Genomic DNA, 18,691 nt, shown 5'->3' with positions numbered 1-18,691 from the left:
CTAACGAGCTCAACAACGTACCCTTGTCACGTGGGATTTCAAGAATAAGATAAAATCATGGTTAAATTCGCGTTATCTATCTTCATTGTCATGAGTACGGGAGCCTAGTAATATATGACAGAAATGGGCCAGTGCCTAGGAAGGTTCTAGAATCCTGGGATCACATGACCCCTGGGATCCTGGCTATCTGGCCCATCTGGGCTCCCACCACGTAACAACTCTCTTTTCTCGAACTACCGTAGTAGTAGCTAATCTATTACATAAAAGTACTAATCAAGGTGATATAGGCGCTCGTATACCCTATAGCCTAACAGCTCTCCTCTAGTATATCCTCTTTTACGTATATAGGTATCGTTACTTCTCGATCGTAAACGCTTAATAGCTCTATTATCAGTATCGCTTTGATCGGCGAAAGTAGCTATAAACATACCTCTCATAATACACAACTTGCTCTTACTCCTCTGAGCGTTATAGATCTCGTCCTAGAAGTCGTTACTAAACTTACAGTATTCCAGGGTATTGTTTTCGATCTCCTTCGAATAGAGTATCCAGTAGATCCAGTACCAATCGGCATATCCTACGCCCTTTACTACTCTCTCAAAGTCGGGGAACCAGGAAAATAATCCCTTGGCCTCAGCTACTATTTTGTTCTACGTATAGGCTATCGCATACTCCCAGGTTCGAAACCATACACTCATATCCTTAGGAAGGTATATAAGCAGCTTAATCGCTTCGAAGTACATATCTCGCGTAATTATCTTCTCACAGGCCTCGGTAATACCAACCTAATCGCATAGGTTCACGTACTATATTACCAGCAAAACCGTAGAATCACAGGAGACCTGCCGTAAGTAGCTCGAGACCGTATTATTGACCTATACCTTAAGCTCCTTGATACTGTCCTTCTCTTTCTCGAAACGCCGTAGCTGCATTATATATTCGGTGTGCTCAAGCGAGTAAGAGCTCCTTCCAGTAGTCGATAGCTCTATAATAGATTTGGGCTTAGCCCCGATATCGATATACTCTTGGTACAATACTCTCTGGCTCTAGGCATCGAGATCGTAGGAGCTGTCGATCGTAGCCGTACTAGACGTCGTAGCTCCGGCTGAGGAAGCTGTCGCGTAGCATTCTAATCGTCTCACTAGGAGCTCTCGCTTTTCGAACTTCGCGATATCGGGTAGCTGAAGGAGGCTCAAGAATAGCTCCCTAATATCCATGTCGGGGTTGATCTTGTCCCAAAGATCGGCGGCTACGGCTCTCGACTGGAACTCGTGGTTCTACGCGCGCTAGTCGTCTAGGCTCGCGAAGCAGGCCGTAGTATCGTCGGTCTTCGTAGTGGTCATCTTGTCTAGTTTAATCGTTGCTCTTACGTTGCACTTCCAACAGTTGTTAATGATCGTGTTGATCGCGTCTTGGGTGCGTATCTGACTGAAGTTCCTGATCGTGGAAGTAAAGATCGCTCGCCGGGCTCATAACTGTTGGAACTACTGTCTGTAGCACCCACTTAATTAGTCAGGCTCGTTGGGCACAGATCCATATATATTTAGAAGGTCTTCGTCAATGGGCTGGGCAGTCGCCCTGTTGTTGTGTGGTTGCATTGCAGATATCGCTCAGGAAGTAGGGAGCTCAGAAAGTTGACCCCTGGGAGCACCCGTCACATGATCCGACACCTGTCGGCAGGTGCCCCAGCTGTACAAAGTGGGTCGCTCATTTGCGACGACAGTCCTCATTTCCAACACTTCCCACACTAGTTGCAGCTCCACTGAGGAGCTTTCTTTGCGCGCAAAGAAGTCTCCCTCTGATTAGAGAGAGCTCTATCTGCACATGCTGTTTCGACCTTGTTTGGGTTGCAGGGCCCTGTCGTCGATATCGTATCCAAGGATGGCTAAGGTACTGTACCTTAGGTACTTATTGGCCGATGCGTCACCTGAGACCTGCTGCAATAGCGCAATCACGGTGAGGGTCCGACTTAAATAGCGGTTCGAAGGGTGACGAGAACATGTGTAATAGTGACCGGACGTATTGATGTAATTAGTCGATGTAACCGATAGCCTGACGTGCGGCGAGAACGGTGCATCAATTAGCAACCCAGCCCATCTGCACTATGGTTAACAACCACTCTTTCCATCTTACAATGACGAAAAAAATGACCACTTTACAGCTTAGGATGGCAAAGTCGCTTGGCTATCTTACCTTCGCTAAACATACGGAGTCACAACCATTTACCGAGGTCCGGCCCCCTGATAATTATATGATGATACATTAACCAACAACAAACACCTTCTCTTCTTGCCTCTACCATTCTGCATCTTCATTTCTCCGGTACCATTTCGGTAGCGAGACCAGCATCGCGTAGGACGGCCGTGAGGCGCCGTGGCAACGTCTTATACCGCTTGAAGGCCAGTCGCCGCCGGCAGATCGACATCCAAGGCCGAGACCGCGCGTCTGCGGGTGGAGGGGGGAAGGGCCAGTCGATTCTTTCAAGGAACTCGGGCGAGACCTTAGTGGTGTAGATATGCAGCCACGTAGTATCGCCTGGGCGAGTTACCAGTAGCAACTGCGAACGAGCAGCATTAGTCGCACAGCTAAAGAGGTTCATGTCGTTATGGTTGCCGCCGCCACCCTCATCAGGCAGTCGCTGCTCCTGCGCGAGTGCGATCAGAAGCGCCGCAATATACGGGTCCTCGCGGGGGTCATGGGGTGTGAGACGTCGTAGCTGCTTCTGGAAGCGGCTGAGACCGGGCACGTTAGGAGGACGGTGTATGTTACCGTGCAAGGACGGCCCGAGCTTGATCCGTCGGTGTCGCGCGATATCGGACGGGTCGACGTAGACTAGCTGCGACACCGGCGGAGGCTGGGAAGGTGATTACGGAGCATGGGAGAAGGAGTAGCACGGTAGATCGGCGACGGCGCGACGGGCGGATAGGAAGTGAACATGTTCTCTAAGTTGATGGAAGACGACCACTATGGTCAACTAGATGTTTTCCAAGGAAAGCCAAGCAGGGAAGGGCGGAAACGAGGACAGAACGGGGTTGGGGAACTAACCTGTAGTACTTGAGCCCTCCTAAGAGCTGAGAAAGGGCTTGCTGCTTGGAATAGGAACTACGACATGTCGTGAGGCGACGCGCTTGGTTGATAGGGCTGTCTAGCCTCGCAAAGTAACGTTCCAGCTCACGTGCGCCATCGTCGTCCGCCGGCACACTACCAGGAGGAGAGGGCGAGTCGCCGGTGCAGGGAGGACGTCGATGCCCGGTTGCTCCGGTTGCGGAGAAGGCAGGGGCGCGATAGTAATGACCCCATCGTGGAAGAACTCACAACCCAGAAGGCTAATGTGTCGCGCCGTCCACATCAGTGGGTGAACGAATAGCCGTTCGTGAGGGTATTTGGACATCAACTGAGAGATGGAAAAAGAGTTGGCAGGTTTCGCTTCATCTGTGTTTGTTGCAGTCACGGGCACCATGCTCGCGATTAGATACGCATTTTGGGTTTTGGTTGAGGACTGAGGTCGGTCGACGCGTCTCATTCGATTCGATCGGCCCCTGGTGGATGTGTTGTGGTGGCTCGTGTGCTACTTGTCCAGTGACGGAGGTCTGACCGAAACGGCGCTCCCGCACCGGCTGGTCTGCACGGCGGACAGGTTCTGGGCCGCCCTACACCGCTTTACCCGCGTGGGGTCTATTCGGGTTGTGGAAGCTAGCACTGGGCCATTACTGCGGCTCCGCGTCCATCTCAATGTCCCCCGCCTAAAGCCGGTCCCGCGGCGTATGTTCGCCCATTTGGGTGATGGATCCCTCGAACACGACGCCACCGCGGACGGTGAGATCATGATTCTACGAAGGAACGCTGCGGCCCGCTTCGTAGACCAAGACGAGGTATCCCAAAGCGAAGAAGCGCTCTAAGCTCATTCGTGAGGGGAGGCCAGTCATTACGGATGACGCCCTTGGCCAGATGGTCGGTGAGGCGCTGACGCTGCGGCTAATGCTTGCGGCGGCGGAGTTGGATCATCGAAAAGAGTCGGTTTCTCGTAAACATATTTTCGCTTGTTTTATTCTCTCATTTAATGCCAACACAGGGTATCGGGTTGGAAAGGATCTTCTTTTATAAATTCATTATTCCATTTACCAAGAGAACCCTCCTTCCCTTCGGCAGGTTGTTAAGGAACGTCGAATAACACTTGCCCTACTGACAACATTAGCTAGATTGTCGCCAATTGCGGCTGCCCGGCAGTACTTGTGCTTCACAAGCTTCCATAACCCCGATGCGTACGTCAAGAAACCCAGGTTCCCGAACCCCCTTGGCTTCCAGGACATGTATCCGTCACAAGGATCATGTCTCAGTAATGTCCACAAAAGCCCTTGTTTCTCTCGAGTTTACGTTCTATCCGTGGGCCAGCAAATATCCTCGGCACTTCAGCTGTCCTAGTTGGTCCAAGTGGGAACGAACCCCTGAACTGCAAGCCACTCAGGAACTGTCAGATAAAATGCAGGTTTAGCATTCTACGACCAACAATCGTGGAGCTCCTCACCTTTTGGGTGTTTAGTGTAGTTGGTAGTTTGCGACAGGAACCATTGCAGGGGTCAGGCCGGAGACCCCAGAAGACTGCCTCGAGCCAATTTCATATGCGCTTGGACCTTTTCAGTGCCCTGCCGGCTGAGAACTCCTTGGCAGGGTCTGAGCAAACCCTCGATGGGCAAGATATTGGCCGCTCCAAAGCCCATAGATCTGCGCGGCCTGGCGACGCTCTCCGCCAAATCCCCAGGCCGTGCGCTGCACCCTTTGTCACAGGAGATGACTTGTCAGACTTCATCACTGAGGCGCGTCTCCCGGGGTGTCCCTGTCTCGGGCTGAGGTTCCAACAGACGCCCCATGCATAAGTGTCATCGCTAGTGTCTTCCGGGTTGCTCCAAAAAGCCAATAAGCTGGTAGGCGATCCCCCCCATGTCCTCAGGTAGGTCAAGCCTGCGCATCAAATCTCAGCACTGTGGGGGAGGCCGATGAAGGATGGACACACCACGAAGAATGGCGGGGAAAGTGTTCAAAAGCACTACACTTCGACGACACCAACGGCGTCTCGTCGCCGCCCGTCACTGTTGAATGGCCTGATAATTCCTTTGGCAGCGCTAGGGTCAAATGGCGCCCACGGGCGACAGCGACGGCGACTCGGGCCACCAGGCCTCAATCGTCGCATGCGCTGTTGTGATGCTGGTTCTCGCCACCGCGACCGTCACCACACGACTCTACACGCGGCACGCGATCCTGGGATCTCTCGGACCCGACGACTGGCTAATAGTTGTGGCGCTGGTATGTTCGATGTCCAGACATGCAAATCGAGGATGCCTGGCTGAGCGTTAGGTTGATTGACTTTTTGGACAGTTCTTCTCGGTCGGGGCGACTATTGGGAGCGTCCGACGTAAGTACTTATCACGAGCGTCTCAGCGTTCCGGTCAATCTCGGGTCCCGGAGAGCAGTTACCGACGCATATCGCAGAAACGATGTTCGGCCTGGGCCGTCATATCTGGCTGGTGTCCCCGCAAGAGTTCTCCGGGTTCCAAAAGGCAAGGCAACTCCATACCATTCAGCCCAAACTAACCCAAGTCCAGGAGGAATGGTACACGTTTCTGTTCTACGCCATGAGCCTGTCCTTCACCAAGATGTCGATTCTGCTGTTGTATAGGCGGTTCATGCCACTGGGGTCTTGCTCGCATATGCAACAACACCGTCATGGCTGTCGTTGTCGCATGTAACATCTGGGTCGTTGTGGCTTCCTTCATCGCCTGCGTGCCCCTCACAGCCGTGTGGGATAAGAGTGTCGAGGGGTTCTGCCTCCCCCTCGAGATCAAGGCGTCAAACGGGTACCTCCATATCGCCACCGACTTCATCATCTTTCTCCTTCCCATCCCGGTCGTCGTCAAGCTCAAGCTGCCGAGGCGGCAAAAGATCGGATTGATGCTGGTATTTGCCGTGGCTTTTGTGTATGCATGCCCTGTTTTATGATACCCAAAGAGCCCAAAGAGCAAAGGCAGCAGCTAACAGGAGAACAGGGCCTGTCTGATATCTGTCATCCGGATCGTGTCCATTTCGTCGCTCAATTTTGCCGACCTCACGTATGAGCTCACCACTCTTGTCAAGTGGGGCTCGGTCGAGGTGAATCTCGCCATTATCTGCGCGTGCCTGACGATCTTGAAACCGCTCGTAGTTAAGCTATTCCCAAGGCTACTCAGGTCTTATGGGACGTTCGGGCCGGCCAGCTTTCCGAATCAAATGTCAACGGGCATTTCAGCCGGTCGCCGAGACGGCATGGGCCGTACCCGACCTGAAAACGGCTCCTGGACAAACGTGAAGCCGGAAAGCCGGCCACGAATTAGCTCCCAGAGTTCTGAGGACGGTGAGAGGCGTGATGTGGAAGACTTGGAAGACCAGATTCAGCGCGGTGTTTACGTGGATGGCATATCCGTTTCTTTGCCTCCCAAGGCCTATACTCGGCTGTCGTGAGCCCCACCTCTGGTGCTGGTTCGGGATGGGATGAACGTGTATGATTACCAGTTTGCGCCTGTGGTAACATAATGATAAATGACGGAATGACAAAATGTTAGGGAAAAACTCGGTTCACTCAGTAGGGCATCTGTTGTTTTGCCTTGGGCACCTCAGTCTCCCGCGATTCAAATGTTCTAGAGGGCGGGAGAAAGTGGATAACCATGGCCAGGGCTTGTCGCAATATGGCAAACCTCACGAGGTTCTGCCCTGCCAAGGTCAGCGCAAGCTTCTAGACGCTGCAACAGAAGCCCAATAAGGGATACTGCCATGCACGCAAGACACTAGCGCGCACGGCTGGAGGTCCAGGGATCCTTACCGCGCGCCATGGACGCGCATGGCAGATAGCCCAGCCAGAAACAATAATTTCTGGTACGACGCTGAGGTTTATGCCGATTTTACTTGCCGAAGCTCACGATGGACTGGCCGATGGCGCAGGTCGCCTCATCATCAGCTTATAAAAGGCGTCGTCAGTCGTTTCAACGGTGACTCGCGTTGATGTGTTTCCACGGCTTCTAGAAGCCCCTTGAACGATGGTCAGTTATTCCTTCAGCACGTTTCCACTTTTGTTGGCGGCTGGGGCCGCCCTTGTCGCAGGGCAGAATCTCCCTGTCGTTGACCTCGGGATTACTGTCCATCGGGCCCAGTTAGATGTAAGTCCTTTGCGTGCAAAACCCTGGGATACGTCTGCTGACCCATGCAGCCAGCCGGCGAGTTCTACATCTTCAAGAACATCCCCTATGCTGAGCCCCCCGTCGGCAACCTGCGGTTCCGGCATCCTATCCCTTACCTCCACGTTAACCGAACCGTCAACGATGGCTCTGCCCCGCAGGTCTGTCCCCAGGCCGGCCCGGGCTGGTTCCAATTCTCCATTCCGCTGGTCTTACAGAGGTTAGCGGAGGGCGGGATCACTGCGCCACCGGGCCCTCCGCCCACCACGCCACAGGTCCAGTCTGAAGACTGCCTGCTGCTCGATGTGTCGGTCCCCAAACCGGCTCTGGATGCCAAACAGTCCGGGACGCTGAATAAGGCTCTCCCGGTTATGCTCTGGATTCACGGGGGTGCCTATACCGAGGGATCCAAGGACGGAGTCGATCCTGCGGGGCTCATCGCCCAGAGCCGGCGCAACGGTCAAGACGGCATCGTGTTTGTCTCTATCAACTATCGCCTGTACATCTGCCGCCTCGCCAGTACCTGTCCACTTTAGATACAACTAACTGCCCGTGTTTAGTGGCCTATTCGGCTTCCCTCCGCGCAAGCCTTGGATGTGGGACGTCGCCTCCAACGCGGGCCTCTACGACCAGCGGCTGGCCCTTGAATGGGTGCGCTCCAACACCCGGCGCTTCAGCGGCGACCCCAACGCCATCACGGTCATTGGTGAGTCAGCCGGCGCAGGCAGCATCGTCGGTCACCTGTCCGCGTTCGGCGGAATCGACGGCACGTCGCCCTTCAAGCGTGCCATCATCCAAAGCCCGGCCATCAAGCCCTTCCAGGACGCGGCGCTCTACACCCAGCTGTACGACCAACTCCTCGCCGTGTCCAACACCACAGGTTACTCGGAGCTGCGCGCACTGTCACTCGACCAGCTCGCGGGCGTCAACTCGGCCATGGTCGGCACCGCACCGTTCGCCTCCTCCGTATTTGGTCCGCCCTCCTCCCATCCCCCGTCGTTTCCAATCTTCTCACTTCCACCCACCCCCACCATTCCATGCCTTACTAACCCGAACCAGGCCCCAACGTCGACGGCCTCTTCGTTCCCTCCCACCCAGGCCGCCTACTAGCCACAGGAAGGGTAGATTCTGCGGTGGAGGTGGTGGTAGCGTACAACCTGGACGAGGGCCTGCTGTTCACGGATCCGCGGGTGGGCGACACGGCGGGGTTCGAGGCGTACCTGTCGGGGCTGATGCCGTCGCTGCCCGCGGCCAAGGTCCGCCACCTCTCGACGGCCGTCTACCCGGCCGACTTCTCCGGCGCCGCCCTGCCTTACACCGACCAGATCGGCCGCACCAGGCTGGCCATCGCCGAGGGCCTGATCGACTGCTTCGCGTTCGGCACCGCGCTGGCCTACGCGAACCGGACCAGGGCCTACCAGTTCGCCGTGTTCCCTGGTATGCACGCGCAGGACGTCGCGTATACCTTCTTCGGCAGGGGGGAGGAGGACGTGGCGGACGGGTTCGGGGTGCCGGTTGAGAGGGAGGTGGCGAGGCGGATGCAGGCGTGGTTTGTGGACTTTGCCATGTTTGGGTTTACGGAAGGCGGCGCTGGCGGGGAGGGCAATGCTGTGCTCGAGCTGCCGGTTTATACGGGCGAGGCGAACGTGATGAATATCACTGGGTCTGGGGAGGGCGGGTTTGAGGTGGTGAGGGACCCGGCGGCGAATGGGAGATGTAGGTTCTGGTTGGAGGGCTTGTCAGCGTAAGGGGTGTTAGGTGGAAGAATCAGAGTTGAGCATTTAGAACGTTAGCACGACACGGAAAGTATTACAATCATTTCTGACCTGGATACTATATAAGTACGTTAATTTTGTTTACCTTACTTGAGATGAAAACGATGTGTCACGGCAGCCCACGGAAAAAGCGCATGCCTGCTGCACCCTCCTGCTTCCAGCTCTCCCCCCAACACTGGTCACATTCACGCACACCTAAGTACCTGAGATACTAATTACGTCACAGAATATTGGATAGTGTGTCACTATGACTTAAGACTAAGTAGTAATTGCACAGCGAAGGACGCTCTACGGATGTGCCAAGATTTTAATAAGAAGATACCTGAATTTGGGATCAGACACAGGCTCGCTCCAATCTGCTCATCACTCGTATCATGGCTGCATCTTGTACTGGTAAAACTGGACACCACGTCTACTCCATATGGTGCTGACCCGGCAGCGCATCCAGCCCTGTCCACAAACGCATTAGTATCCGTTACCTCATTCCAACACCCGGGCACAACGAACGACTCCGCAATGGCGCCAGGCACGGAGGGAAACAAGGGCGGGCACTCACAGCCATCAACATCCTCTTTCACGGTGTTCTTAACAGTGCACCGGTTGGCCTTGTCAAAGCCTTGGGTGGTCAGGCCGCGGCAGACGGGGCCGAAGCAGTTGTTGTCCATGGCGTGCTGCAGCGAGTCATCCTTCCAGCCGAAGACGTAATCGCCGTGTTGACCGTAGCCGGTGCTGTGGATAGCAGGCAGTGTTGTCAGTACCGATTTACGGCTGTGTTATGGTTGCACTACAGCATCTGATAGTGTGACGGGGACGGAGGGAGGTGATCGGAAAACACAGGGGAACTCACGGGTCGCCGTTGCTGAGGACGAACGGTTGAGAGCCATCCTCCGGCCACTCATTCCGGTTGTTGAACTGAGTGGTGTCCCAGACAATCTGTTCGGGGTTATGGATGTTAGCAGCGGCCTTTGGCAATCTCACCATCCACTCGACATCTACATACCTCGTAGTGGACCTGGGGAATCTTAACGGGGTGGCTGGCAGGGCATGTGCCGGTGACCATGGCAAACGAAGCGGGGCCGTTGGTTGGGTGAGCGAGGTGGTCCGCGTGGTTAGGGCTGTCTAGGTTCTTGCCGTCCCAGCAGCTGCAGTAGTGTCAGTTCAGGTCAAAGTTCGCATTCAACGGCGATACTCACATGGGGAAGATGACGCTAGACCGGATACCGCCGGGGCACGGTTGCGATGGGAAGCCCTCGGTATCCCGCTGGGGGTCGAAGCAGGGTGAGTAGATATTGCCACCGAAGTTGGGGCCGGTGTAGCAGCGGTAGCAGCTCTGCATGTTGCGTCCAAGGTTGGTTGGCGTGCGGCGGGTGGCGTCACCCGCGAACATGCGGAACCCCTATGAGATTTTGTCAGCCGGATACCCCTTTCCAAAGAGCCCGTTGGTTCCTTGCCGGCTTGAAGGCGGTCACTGTGTTCGGCCCGGGAGCGGTGTAGTAGACGGTAATGCCCCCGTTTGCCGCGCCGATAGCGTCGTTGACCATTTGTGGCACGCGCTTGTAGCTGCCGTTGCGAGCCTTGAAGTACACGTTGGCGGTCCAGTAGTTGGAGAGGTCCTGGTCAAAGGTGCAGGAGGTGCAGTCCGCCAACTTGGAGATATCGCTAACAGGCATGCTTGCGTTGAAAGCATTCTGTTCAAAGCGTCAGTCAGATCTTACGGGACGAGATTAGGGATCCCTACTCCTCCGACGATTTGATGGACGTGCGAGGACGGAATACTGCCGGGTTCGACAAGGCTGGATCCAAGTCAGAACGATCTTCTTCTTAGCAGGCTCCCTGTCAACATACGGGTCGATGCGATCGATGGAGATCTGCGAGCAACCGAAGCGCAGCATAGTAGTGCTGAAGCCCTGCCCCTGGACGGCAACAGGGAGGGAAAGGAGTCCCAGCCAGAACATCGTGTAAGTCGAGTGTTGACACAACTCTTGGGTGTACCTGGTTGAAGTCGAAACAAAAACGGGCAAATTGGCCGTGTCTGTGAGGATCAGGAAAGAAATGCAGTCCAGTGGACCCGAACGGGCCGCTGCCGTTCTTTTAGAGAGCCGCGAGAGAAGACACAACGTGGTCGGGCTTGTCTCCCCTTGTTTGGAACCTGGCGAACGCAAATGCCGGGTTCCGGGGTATTGTTTGTGGGGTCAAGATTGCAAACATTATCCTAGCCTATCAGAATGGCGAGGCTTGAATTGCTTGTCAATTCCATGCATTTTGCCGGATGGACGCCCAAGTCAAGATCTGGGCGGAGATGCAATGAAGGCGAGGCTATAGGCCGAGGGACTGGAATACACACATGCGGCAGTCTTCTTCGGCACCCAGAATCCCACATGACCGTAACTGAAGTAAAATCTGCCAACTGTCTGGGGAGCATTGACGTAATTCCGGATCCTCGGCATGGATCGAGTAACTCGTGGCAAGCCCGGTTCAATCTTTGTTCATCTGTTCGAGGTGCTGAGACACTGACATGGTTGCATTATGGCCCCTAGAATATATAGAGTGCCAGTCCTTCTCGACACTTTTTAGTGACTGAGGATCAGCGCCATACTCTTGGCTCGGCGAGCAGGAAGCCGCCGCACGAGAGACGTCTTCGAGAACTTTCTCCTGCATATCTTTTGGATGGTTGATAACAAGGAGCGGCCAGGGCAATGGCAGAGGCCTCCATGACAAGTGCGGATTTTGAAATATTTTATCGAAAGCCCTCGGCAAAGCCGGAACGTACATGGCTTGTTTGCCTTGACGCCACCCCGACCCGGGAAAGAGGTGGGGGGATATCTGCCGGAAAGGACGAAAGAACGAAGAGGAGCTGCTACTATCTCTGTTGCTATCGATGCCGAGTTCGCGACATGCAAACTGTTCGGGAATACCGACGGGCTTAAGACCTTAGTATGAACTTAGCCGGTGAAGCAGCTCTCCTGTGTGTACTGTAGGCTCACTACTAGTATCTTCTAGCCTCCATGTTGTTCCAAGTGATGCCCGACCTTCATCACCCACAAGCTCCCATTGCCCAAGTACGTCACCCCTGTTCTGTAGCCCGTCCCAAACATCACATACCGGCCCTGCACCGCGACTCCCCCCCAGAAATTTGTATCCAAAACCATCTCGTGCACAACCTCGCCCGTTCTCTTGTTGAGCGCCACCAGCGCTCCCATCGAATTATAGTAATCGTTCGGGGACCCATCCCCCGTGATCACCCCGGTCTTTGAATAGATTACCAAATCCCCCGCCACTGTCGGCCCCGTGAAGGCGATACCATTCGAAGTCAGCGTCGCCGGTGTCCGCCAGGCCGCTTTCCCAGTCATCAGATCGGCCGCGCCGTAAATCGTCGTCGACACGCTAAAGTTGGCATTCCTCGTCCCGTACGGCAGCGTGTAATAAACCCTCTGATCATCGACCGCAATCCCCCAGCTGATGCCGCCGCCCTGGCCCTCGGGACTCACGTTCCTGGCGTAGACGATCCTCCCGTCCCGGGCGGCCAGGGCGTAGACGACGGCGTTCTTCTGCGCGACGACGACCACGTCCTCGCCGAGGCCGGCCGCGGTGCGGCGCGACACGAAGGTTGGCGCCATGCCGAAGTCGGCGTCGCGCCCCGGCGGCTCCGAGGGGCAGTTGGCCGTGTCGATGGGGTCGGTCACGCACGCGCCGTTCCACGCGTCCATCCGGTTGAGCCGGCGTACCCAGTTGACGCGGCCCGACTCGGCGTCGACGGCGAGCACCGACTCCTGGTTGACGCCCTGCGGCAGGCACGCCTCGGACGTCTCGTTGGCGCAGTGCGCGTACGCCGGCGGGAAGCTGTACACGTTCCCCGTCGCGAAGAAGACCTGCTTCCGGATCGGGTCGATCGACGGCTGGCTCCCCCAGATGGCCGCGCCCGACCAGCCCACCCCCGTGGCGTCGGGGTCCGGCGGGGGCAGGGTTGCGACGGACCACTTGAGGGCGAGCTTGCCGCTGCGGCGGTTGAAGGTCACGGCGGCGGCGTTGCCGATGTACGTGCAGCAGGGGTAGTCCGGGTTGGTTAATGGGGCGGGTTCCTCATAGCTGGAGGTGCCAAGGAAGAGGGTGCCTTGCCAGAAGGTTGGGGAGATGGTGATGACTGCGAGGGGGTGGGAGTTGATTTGTAGGCGGTCGAGGACGACGCCGGTGTGGCGATTGACGGCTACGACGAGGGCCTGTGCTTGGGTTCCGAAGAAGAGGATGTCGCCGTCAATTTGGGGGCTGGTGCGGGACACTTGGTAGAGAGCGCGCGCGCGTTCGGGGGTGAGCGAGCCGCAATCCCAGATGAGCTCGGTCACGTTCAGCATCCACTGAACAGAGCAGGTGGTGTAGTCGAGTGCAACGAAGGAGCCATTCCACGTAGGGTAATACACCGTGTTGCCCGATATCACGGGGGTCGCACTGACTCCATACTGGTAGGTTAGGTAGCACTTGCGGGTGAGCGTCTTGATGTTGGACGCTGTGACATCGTCGCCCGCGGCCCAGCGGTTGTTGTAAATGTTGCCGCCCCAGCCAGCCCAGTCCGGTGATGATCCCCCGGCCGCGGCCCGGCCGGCTAGGTTGGCCAAGAACAGGCAGAACGGCCCAAACCGTTGAAGCAACATGGCTGGCGGTTTTGTTTCAAATAGCCATGATTATTGGTACGGTGTGACGACTGAGATATGTGAACCAGATACAAGGCGGTCTGGCAGAGATCTTGACCGCATCCGACCTTGCCTCTCCCCCGCTCTTCCGTTATGCCATGGCGCTGCGGGATGACCCACCACCTGCATTCTTTGCCGTGTGCCAGGCAGGCTTATCTGTTCTCCCTATGCAGCAAGGACAGGGAGAAGCACAGGTTAATGGGAGCGATTGGCGGGGCGGCGTTGCAGATGGCTGACAGATGTGTGAATTCAGTCGGGGATTCCCACATCAATGACGGGGATTGTCAGCATGGCAGCCCTGAACAAGCAGTTGCAGACGTTGTGCAACGCAGCAGCCCCCGGCCCGTTCGGCGTGTCGATGTGCTGACGGATGTTACATCGGCCGCTCTGCCCTTGCAACGGGATTCTTTAGTGAGCTAGCATATTTGCAGTGCAACTATTTGGGTATGGCTTTGCAGCACGGATTATTGGAAGCCTGCATAGAGGGCGACTAGGGTGACTCCTACATCGAGCAATTCTGTTCGTCGTGATCCAAAGCCCATGCTTAAATTACGAGTCTGTACTGACTTGCTAGTAAAAATAATGACTGTATGTCGGTTCAAGAGGAAAGAGAAGTTGGCGGAGTTATAGCACAACCCGGCCTCTCCGTGATAACAGAGGCCGGCAAGCGAGCTATGGCTGTAATAACCCTATGCCCCGAGCCACTTCGGATTTTAGATCCTGGCTCACCAGGATAAGCCAGGCCACGCAAACATCGAGATGAATCAAACGCTTTGCGAATCTCATAGTCGCCGAGATGACTCGGCATTGAGAACAATCTAATTAGGTGTTATAAAACACGTCAATGGGGAGCGACCGACCTGTGAATGCTCAACACCCAAACTATCTTGTTGTCTAGTATTACCTTAATTGCAGTTCGCCGGTATGGATCTCCTCACCAGTGCCGCCTCTTCCTTGTTTGAAAGCCTTGCGCCGTTTCATCTTTTGCTCTACTCGACGCTGCTCGGTACCGAGATGTTTCAGACTTTTGTCAACACCAAAGTCTGCTTCGATGCACTACCGCGGTCGGCGTTTACTACGCTCCAGAAGCGCATCTTTCCAGTTTACTTCCGTGGCCAAACCGTCTTGCTTCTCCTGAGCGCAGTCACATTTCCACCCCACGGGTTGCCATCTCTGGCGCGGCAAATGGCCGACTGGATACCGTATGCAGTGGCAGGGACAACGTCGCTTTTGAATCTTCTCATGTACGGGCCGAAAACGCGACAGGCAATGATTGACTGCATTCACCAAGGTCAGCATATCACACCAAGGATATCCATGGTATTAATTGAAGGGGGAAATGCTGACGACCGCTTTAGAGACTCGGGACACCAGAGCTGACCCAGCCCGAGCCCGCAATCACGCCGACAAAGTCATATCGCCCGACATGAAGCGCCTCAAGCGGGCCTTTTCCAGGAACCATGCAATGACCATCCATCTGAATCTGATTACCATCGGGGCGATGTTATGTTACGGCTGGAGGTTGGCGTCTCGGTTGACGTTTGAGTCTGTCTAAGATGTATTACTCGGCGATAGACTTCGGAGGCATGTGCTGCTTGCCGTAGAGCTATGGCACCACCGCACCATCCACAGCTGGTGCCTCCCCATCGGGCAATCCACCCCCCAACGGAACAGTATGGTCCCAACTCCAACCCATCCCACCGCTGACTGTCTCCTCCCACTGCCTGAGCGCCACAGGCACATCCGTTCCACGGCTGGTGTCAAACTCAAAAATCCTATAATCGGCATTCATAAAGTAGTGTCCTGTCACGCCAGTTCGCAAAAATCCCGAATGCGACACGACAAGGACCGCCTTCTCCGGCCGCGAAAAGAGTTCTCGCAACACAGCCTGTCCCCGCACGAGGATGGCTTGTCGATTGTGGGCGTAGCGCGCTCCCGCAGGGCTGAGCTTGTCCGGGAAGACGGGATCCACCTGAGAGAAATCGACCTGGGGGAACTCAAGCTTAAGGGAGTCAAGGGGGGAGCCGATGTCGCACGGCTGGTCCGAGTTTTCTGAAGATTTTGTAAACGAGTAAGCAGATGGGTATCTGATTATGAACAAAGCCTCGGGTACAATACCTTGCCAATCGGCATGTGCTATGATCGGGATACCACTTGCGATGAGTTCGGGGAATGAGAGCAGCGCCGTCTCGATAGTTCGCCGCATGGGACTGACGATGATGAGGCCCACGTTGAGGTCATGTGGCCCTAGCCTCGGAGACAGTTTCTCGTTTAATTTCTGGCATTGCTCCCGGCCTAGCTCGGAGAGCAAGGGGTCGTGGATGTTATAGTCTTGTGTCGTATGTTAGCGGGAAGCGGGAGAGACCAAGCAGATACCTCGGTAGGTAAGGTTAAGTAAAGCAACGAGGCAACTTATTGTCAACATTGTGAAGCGCTTGCGCGTGGCGGACTAGGATGAGCGTAGGCGGCATTGCGGGTGATGACGGACAGATATTTATATATAAGTATGGAAAGTAAATTTGTTAGAAATAACAATATAAGACCTGAGATGCTGAGGAACCGTAAACGTGGGAAGACTTGCACCCGTTTAATTCGAGATGGAGCTTAGAGTGAGTCAAGTTTGTGACACTGTGTTCAGCTAGCTTGGCACTAGTGGGGCGTATACAGTGCGAGACCCTTCTTGATAACAGTTGCGATTAAACAAGTTGATGTTTTGCTGGCGCAGGAACAAGGCCCAGACCATCTCCCACGACCCGCGACAAGCTCCGGAGCATCCCACAGCACCTTTAGAACTTATCAGGATGACAAGCATCGACGAGATTTTCCAGGTATGCTTCAATGCAAACTCTATTCAATTGCCGCGAATATTCTAACATGACTCCCAGAAATCTGGGCTTCCCAGCAAACGAAAGCGGGACCCCGTCCGCGATCCAAGTACGTACCATACACTCCCGTCCCCCGCCTTCTTCCGTCACCGAACACTAACCCTTCCTCCCCAAGCCGAAATCTACAAATCCGCCAAGGTGTCTTCCAGCCACCGCGCCCTCCCTAACCGCCACGTCCTCCTCGAAGAAGCAGCCGACAACGACAACGACGACACCGAAGCGGGCCCCTCCCTCCCTCCACCCGACGAAGACGACGGCGGCGACTACGGCCCCGCCGCCGCCGCCGCCGCCGAAGATGACGACCTACCCAACGACGACGAAGAAGGGCGGTTCTTTGGCGGGGGGATCACGGCGCAGGAGCGGGAGATCCTGGACTTTGTGGACAGCGCCGAGGGCGCGATTGGCGGCGGGGCGGCGGGGGCCGGGGGCGACGGGGCGGAAGCGGTGGACGGGGCGTGGCTCAAGCGGACGGCGCTCGCGTTCGAGCGGAAAATCTCGCGCAACGCGGAGCTGCGCGCGCGCTTCGAGGACGACCCGGCCCGCTTCATCGACTCCGAGGCCGAGCTCGACGCCGCCATCAAGGCCCTGTCCATCCTGTCGGAGCACCCGGCCCTGTATGCCGACTTCGCGCGGCTGGGCTGCGTGGCCAGCCTGGTCTCGCTGCTGGCGCACGAGAATACGGATATTGCCATCGACGCCGTCGAGATCATCGGGGAGCTGACGGACGAGGACGTGGCGGCGACCGAGGAGCAGTGGGGTGCGCTGGTGGATGCATTGCTCGAGGCGGATCTGATCGGGCTGTTGGTGAGTAATCTGGGGAGGTTGGACGAGGAGGCCCAGGAGGCGGACCGGGAGGGCGTGTATAGGGCGCTGGGAGTCGTGGAGAATCTCTGCTCGAAGAAGGAAACGGCCGAGGTGGTGGGTGGGGACGAGGGCCTGTTAAAGTGGTTGATTCAGAGGGCGAGTAAGAGTGAGAGGCCCGTGGGGCAGAACAAGCAGTATGCCGCGGAGATTCTGGCGATCTTGGTGCAGAGCTCGGAGCAGAATCGGAGGAAGTTGGCTGCGCTGGATGCTGTGGATGCGATGCTGCAGTTGGTGGCTGCGTATCGGAAGAGGGATCCCGAAAAGGGCGGGGAAGAGGAGGAGTACATGGAGAATCTGTTTGAGGCGTTGACGAGTATTGTTGACGAACCCGACGGAAAGGACAAGTTTATCGAGGCGGAGGGCGTCGAGCTATGTTTGATCATGCTCAAGGAAGGGAAGCTGAGCAAGCCCGCTGCATTAAGGCTGCTGGACCACGCTGCAGGCGGGCCTGCTGGGGTTGCCGTCTGCCAAAAGATTGTGGAAGCCGGAGGACTAAAGACGACATTTACGCTGTTCATGAAGAAACACGATGCGCAGACAACAGAGCACCTAGTGGGCATCTTTGCCTCCATGTTACGGCTCCTCCCGGCCGACTCGGCGGAGCGGATCCGCACACTAGCCAAGTTTGTCGAGAAAGACTACGAAAAGACGGAGAAGCTGGTCAAGCTGAGGCGGGATTACGGTGCGCGCATGGCTGCAGTGGATGCGCGGATCAAAGAAGAACAAAAGGGCATGGACGAAGAGGAGAGAGAGGAGATGGCGGACGAGTGGTTCTCACGGCGGCTGGATGCGGGGCTATTTTGTCTGCAGACAATCGACGTGATCCTGGCTTGGCTGGTTGCCGAGGATGACGGGGCAAGGAAGAAGATCCAGGCGTTGCTGGCCGACAGGGCCGAGACGCTTGCTGTGATCAGGGCCACTATCCAGGAGCAGATTGACGGGATTGACGCCGAGTCGGAGCAGGGCAAGGAGACAAAGGAGATGCTAACAACACTGGCCCAGTTCTTGCAGTAACCGAGTTGCGAACGGACTGTAATAATGGATGGGGCGATGTGTATAACAGGTCTAATCAATACCAAGATACCATTGAGCCTAGCCAGGCTCTTCTCTGACGACGCTCGGCGCCGGCCGTGATACGAGCTCTATGTGTACAGGCGGTGTATGTTCCTACCACACGGATGATTGCCTCGGCGTCGGTGGAGGTTTATGCTAGGTTCCGCGACCAGAAAGCATTCCATCTCCTGTGCCGCCATGATCACAGGCTTTACCTCCCGTCAAGC

The 18,691-nt window shown here is 55.9% G+C and overlaps 8 protein-coding genes across 8 annotated transcripts; 4 read left to right on the top strand and 4 right to left on the bottom strand.

The window, feature by feature from the left end:
- Nucleotides 1-2,311: 2,311 nt before the first annotated feature.
- On the bottom strand, nucleotides 2,312-3,460 carry MFIFM68171_06634 (uncharacterized protein; the record flags this gene model as incomplete). Its single annotated transcript, XM_071062054.1, has 2 exons — nucleotides 2,312-2,854; nucleotides 3,176-3,460. 2 exons carry the CDS (start codon nucleotides 3,458-3,460, stop codon nucleotides 2,312-2,314), a joined length of 828 nt encoding a protein of 275 aa, XP_070918155.1.
- Nucleotides 3,461-5,130: 1,670 nt separating this feature from the next.
- On the top strand, nucleotides 5,131-6,492 carry MFIFM68171_06633 (uncharacterized protein; the record flags this gene model as incomplete). The annotated part of the gene is made up of 4 exons (XM_071062053.1): nucleotides 5,131-5,301; nucleotides 5,374-5,410; nucleotides 5,675-5,972; nucleotides 6,042-6,492. 4 exons carry the CDS (start codon nucleotides 5,131-5,133, stop codon nucleotides 6,490-6,492), a joined length of 957 nt encoding a protein of 318 aa, XP_070918154.1.
- A 572-nt stretch (nucleotides 6,493-7,064) lies between these two features.
- MFIFM68171_06632 (uncharacterized protein) lies at nucleotides 7,065-8,950 on the top strand (the record flags this gene model as incomplete). Its single annotated transcript, XM_071062052.1, has 4 exons — nucleotides 7,065-7,184; nucleotides 7,235-7,701; nucleotides 7,763-8,175; nucleotides 8,262-8,950. The coding sequence occupies 4 exons, from the start codon at nucleotides 7,065-7,067 to the stop codon at nucleotides 8,948-8,950; spliced, it is 1,689 nt and encodes a 562-aa protein (XP_070918153.1).
- A 439-nt stretch (nucleotides 8,951-9,389) lies between these two features.
- On the bottom strand, nucleotides 9,390-10,932 carry MFIFM68171_06631 (uncharacterized protein; the record flags this gene model as incomplete). The annotated part of the gene is made up of 8 exons (XM_071062051.1): nucleotides 9,390-9,427; nucleotides 9,534-9,706; nucleotides 9,825-9,910; nucleotides 9,978-10,119; nucleotides 10,171-10,373; nucleotides 10,429-10,665; nucleotides 10,716-10,770; nucleotides 10,823-10,932. 8 exons carry the CDS (start codon nucleotides 10,930-10,932, stop codon nucleotides 9,390-9,392), a joined length of 1,044 nt encoding a protein of 347 aa, XP_070918152.1.
- A 1,041-nt stretch (nucleotides 10,933-11,973) lies between these two features.
- MFIFM68171_06630 (uncharacterized protein) lies at nucleotides 11,974-13,623 on the bottom strand (the record flags this gene model as incomplete). The annotated part of the gene is made up of 1 exon (XM_071062050.1): nucleotides 11,974-13,623. One exon carries the CDS (start codon nucleotides 13,621-13,623, stop codon nucleotides 11,974-11,976), a length of 1,650 nt encoding a protein of 549 aa, XP_070918151.1.
- A 963-nt stretch (nucleotides 13,624-14,586) lies between these two features.
- MFIFM68171_06629 (uncharacterized protein) lies at nucleotides 14,587-15,217 on the top strand (the record flags this gene model as incomplete). The annotated part of the gene is made up of 2 exons (XM_071062049.1): nucleotides 14,587-14,953; nucleotides 15,021-15,217. 2 exons carry the CDS (start codon nucleotides 14,587-14,589, stop codon nucleotides 15,215-15,217), a joined length of 564 nt encoding a protein of 187 aa, XP_070918150.1.
- Nucleotides 15,218-15,268: 51 nt separating this feature from the next.
- On the bottom strand, nucleotides 15,269-16,133 carry MFIFM68171_06628 (uncharacterized protein; the record flags this gene model as incomplete). The annotated part of the gene is made up of 3 exons (XM_071062048.1): nucleotides 15,269-15,714; nucleotides 15,781-15,993; nucleotides 16,067-16,133. 3 exons carry the CDS (start codon nucleotides 16,131-16,133, stop codon nucleotides 15,269-15,271), a joined length of 726 nt encoding a protein of 241 aa, XP_070918149.1.
- Nucleotides 16,134-16,463: 330 nt separating this feature from the next.
- On the top strand, nucleotides 16,464-18,425 carry MFIFM68171_06627 (uncharacterized protein; the record flags this gene model as incomplete). Its single annotated transcript, XM_071062047.1, has 3 exons — nucleotides 16,464-16,490; nucleotides 16,548-16,596; nucleotides 16,663-18,425. The coding sequence occupies 3 exons, from the start codon at nucleotides 16,464-16,466 to the stop codon at nucleotides 18,423-18,425; spliced, it is 1,839 nt and encodes a 612-aa protein (XP_070918148.1).
- Between the last annotated feature and the right edge of the window lie 266 nt (nucleotides 18,426-18,691).

This window comes from Madurella fahalii (assembly GCF_045866475.1).
Source record: "Madurella fahalii IFM 68171 DNA, scaffold_3, whole genome shotgun sequence".
Lineage (NCBI taxonomy): Eukaryota > Fungi > Ascomycota > Sordariomycetes > Sordariales > Madurella > Madurella fahalii.
Note: the sequence above shows the minus strand (reverse complement) of the source record. Positions and strands in the feature narration are given on the sequence as shown.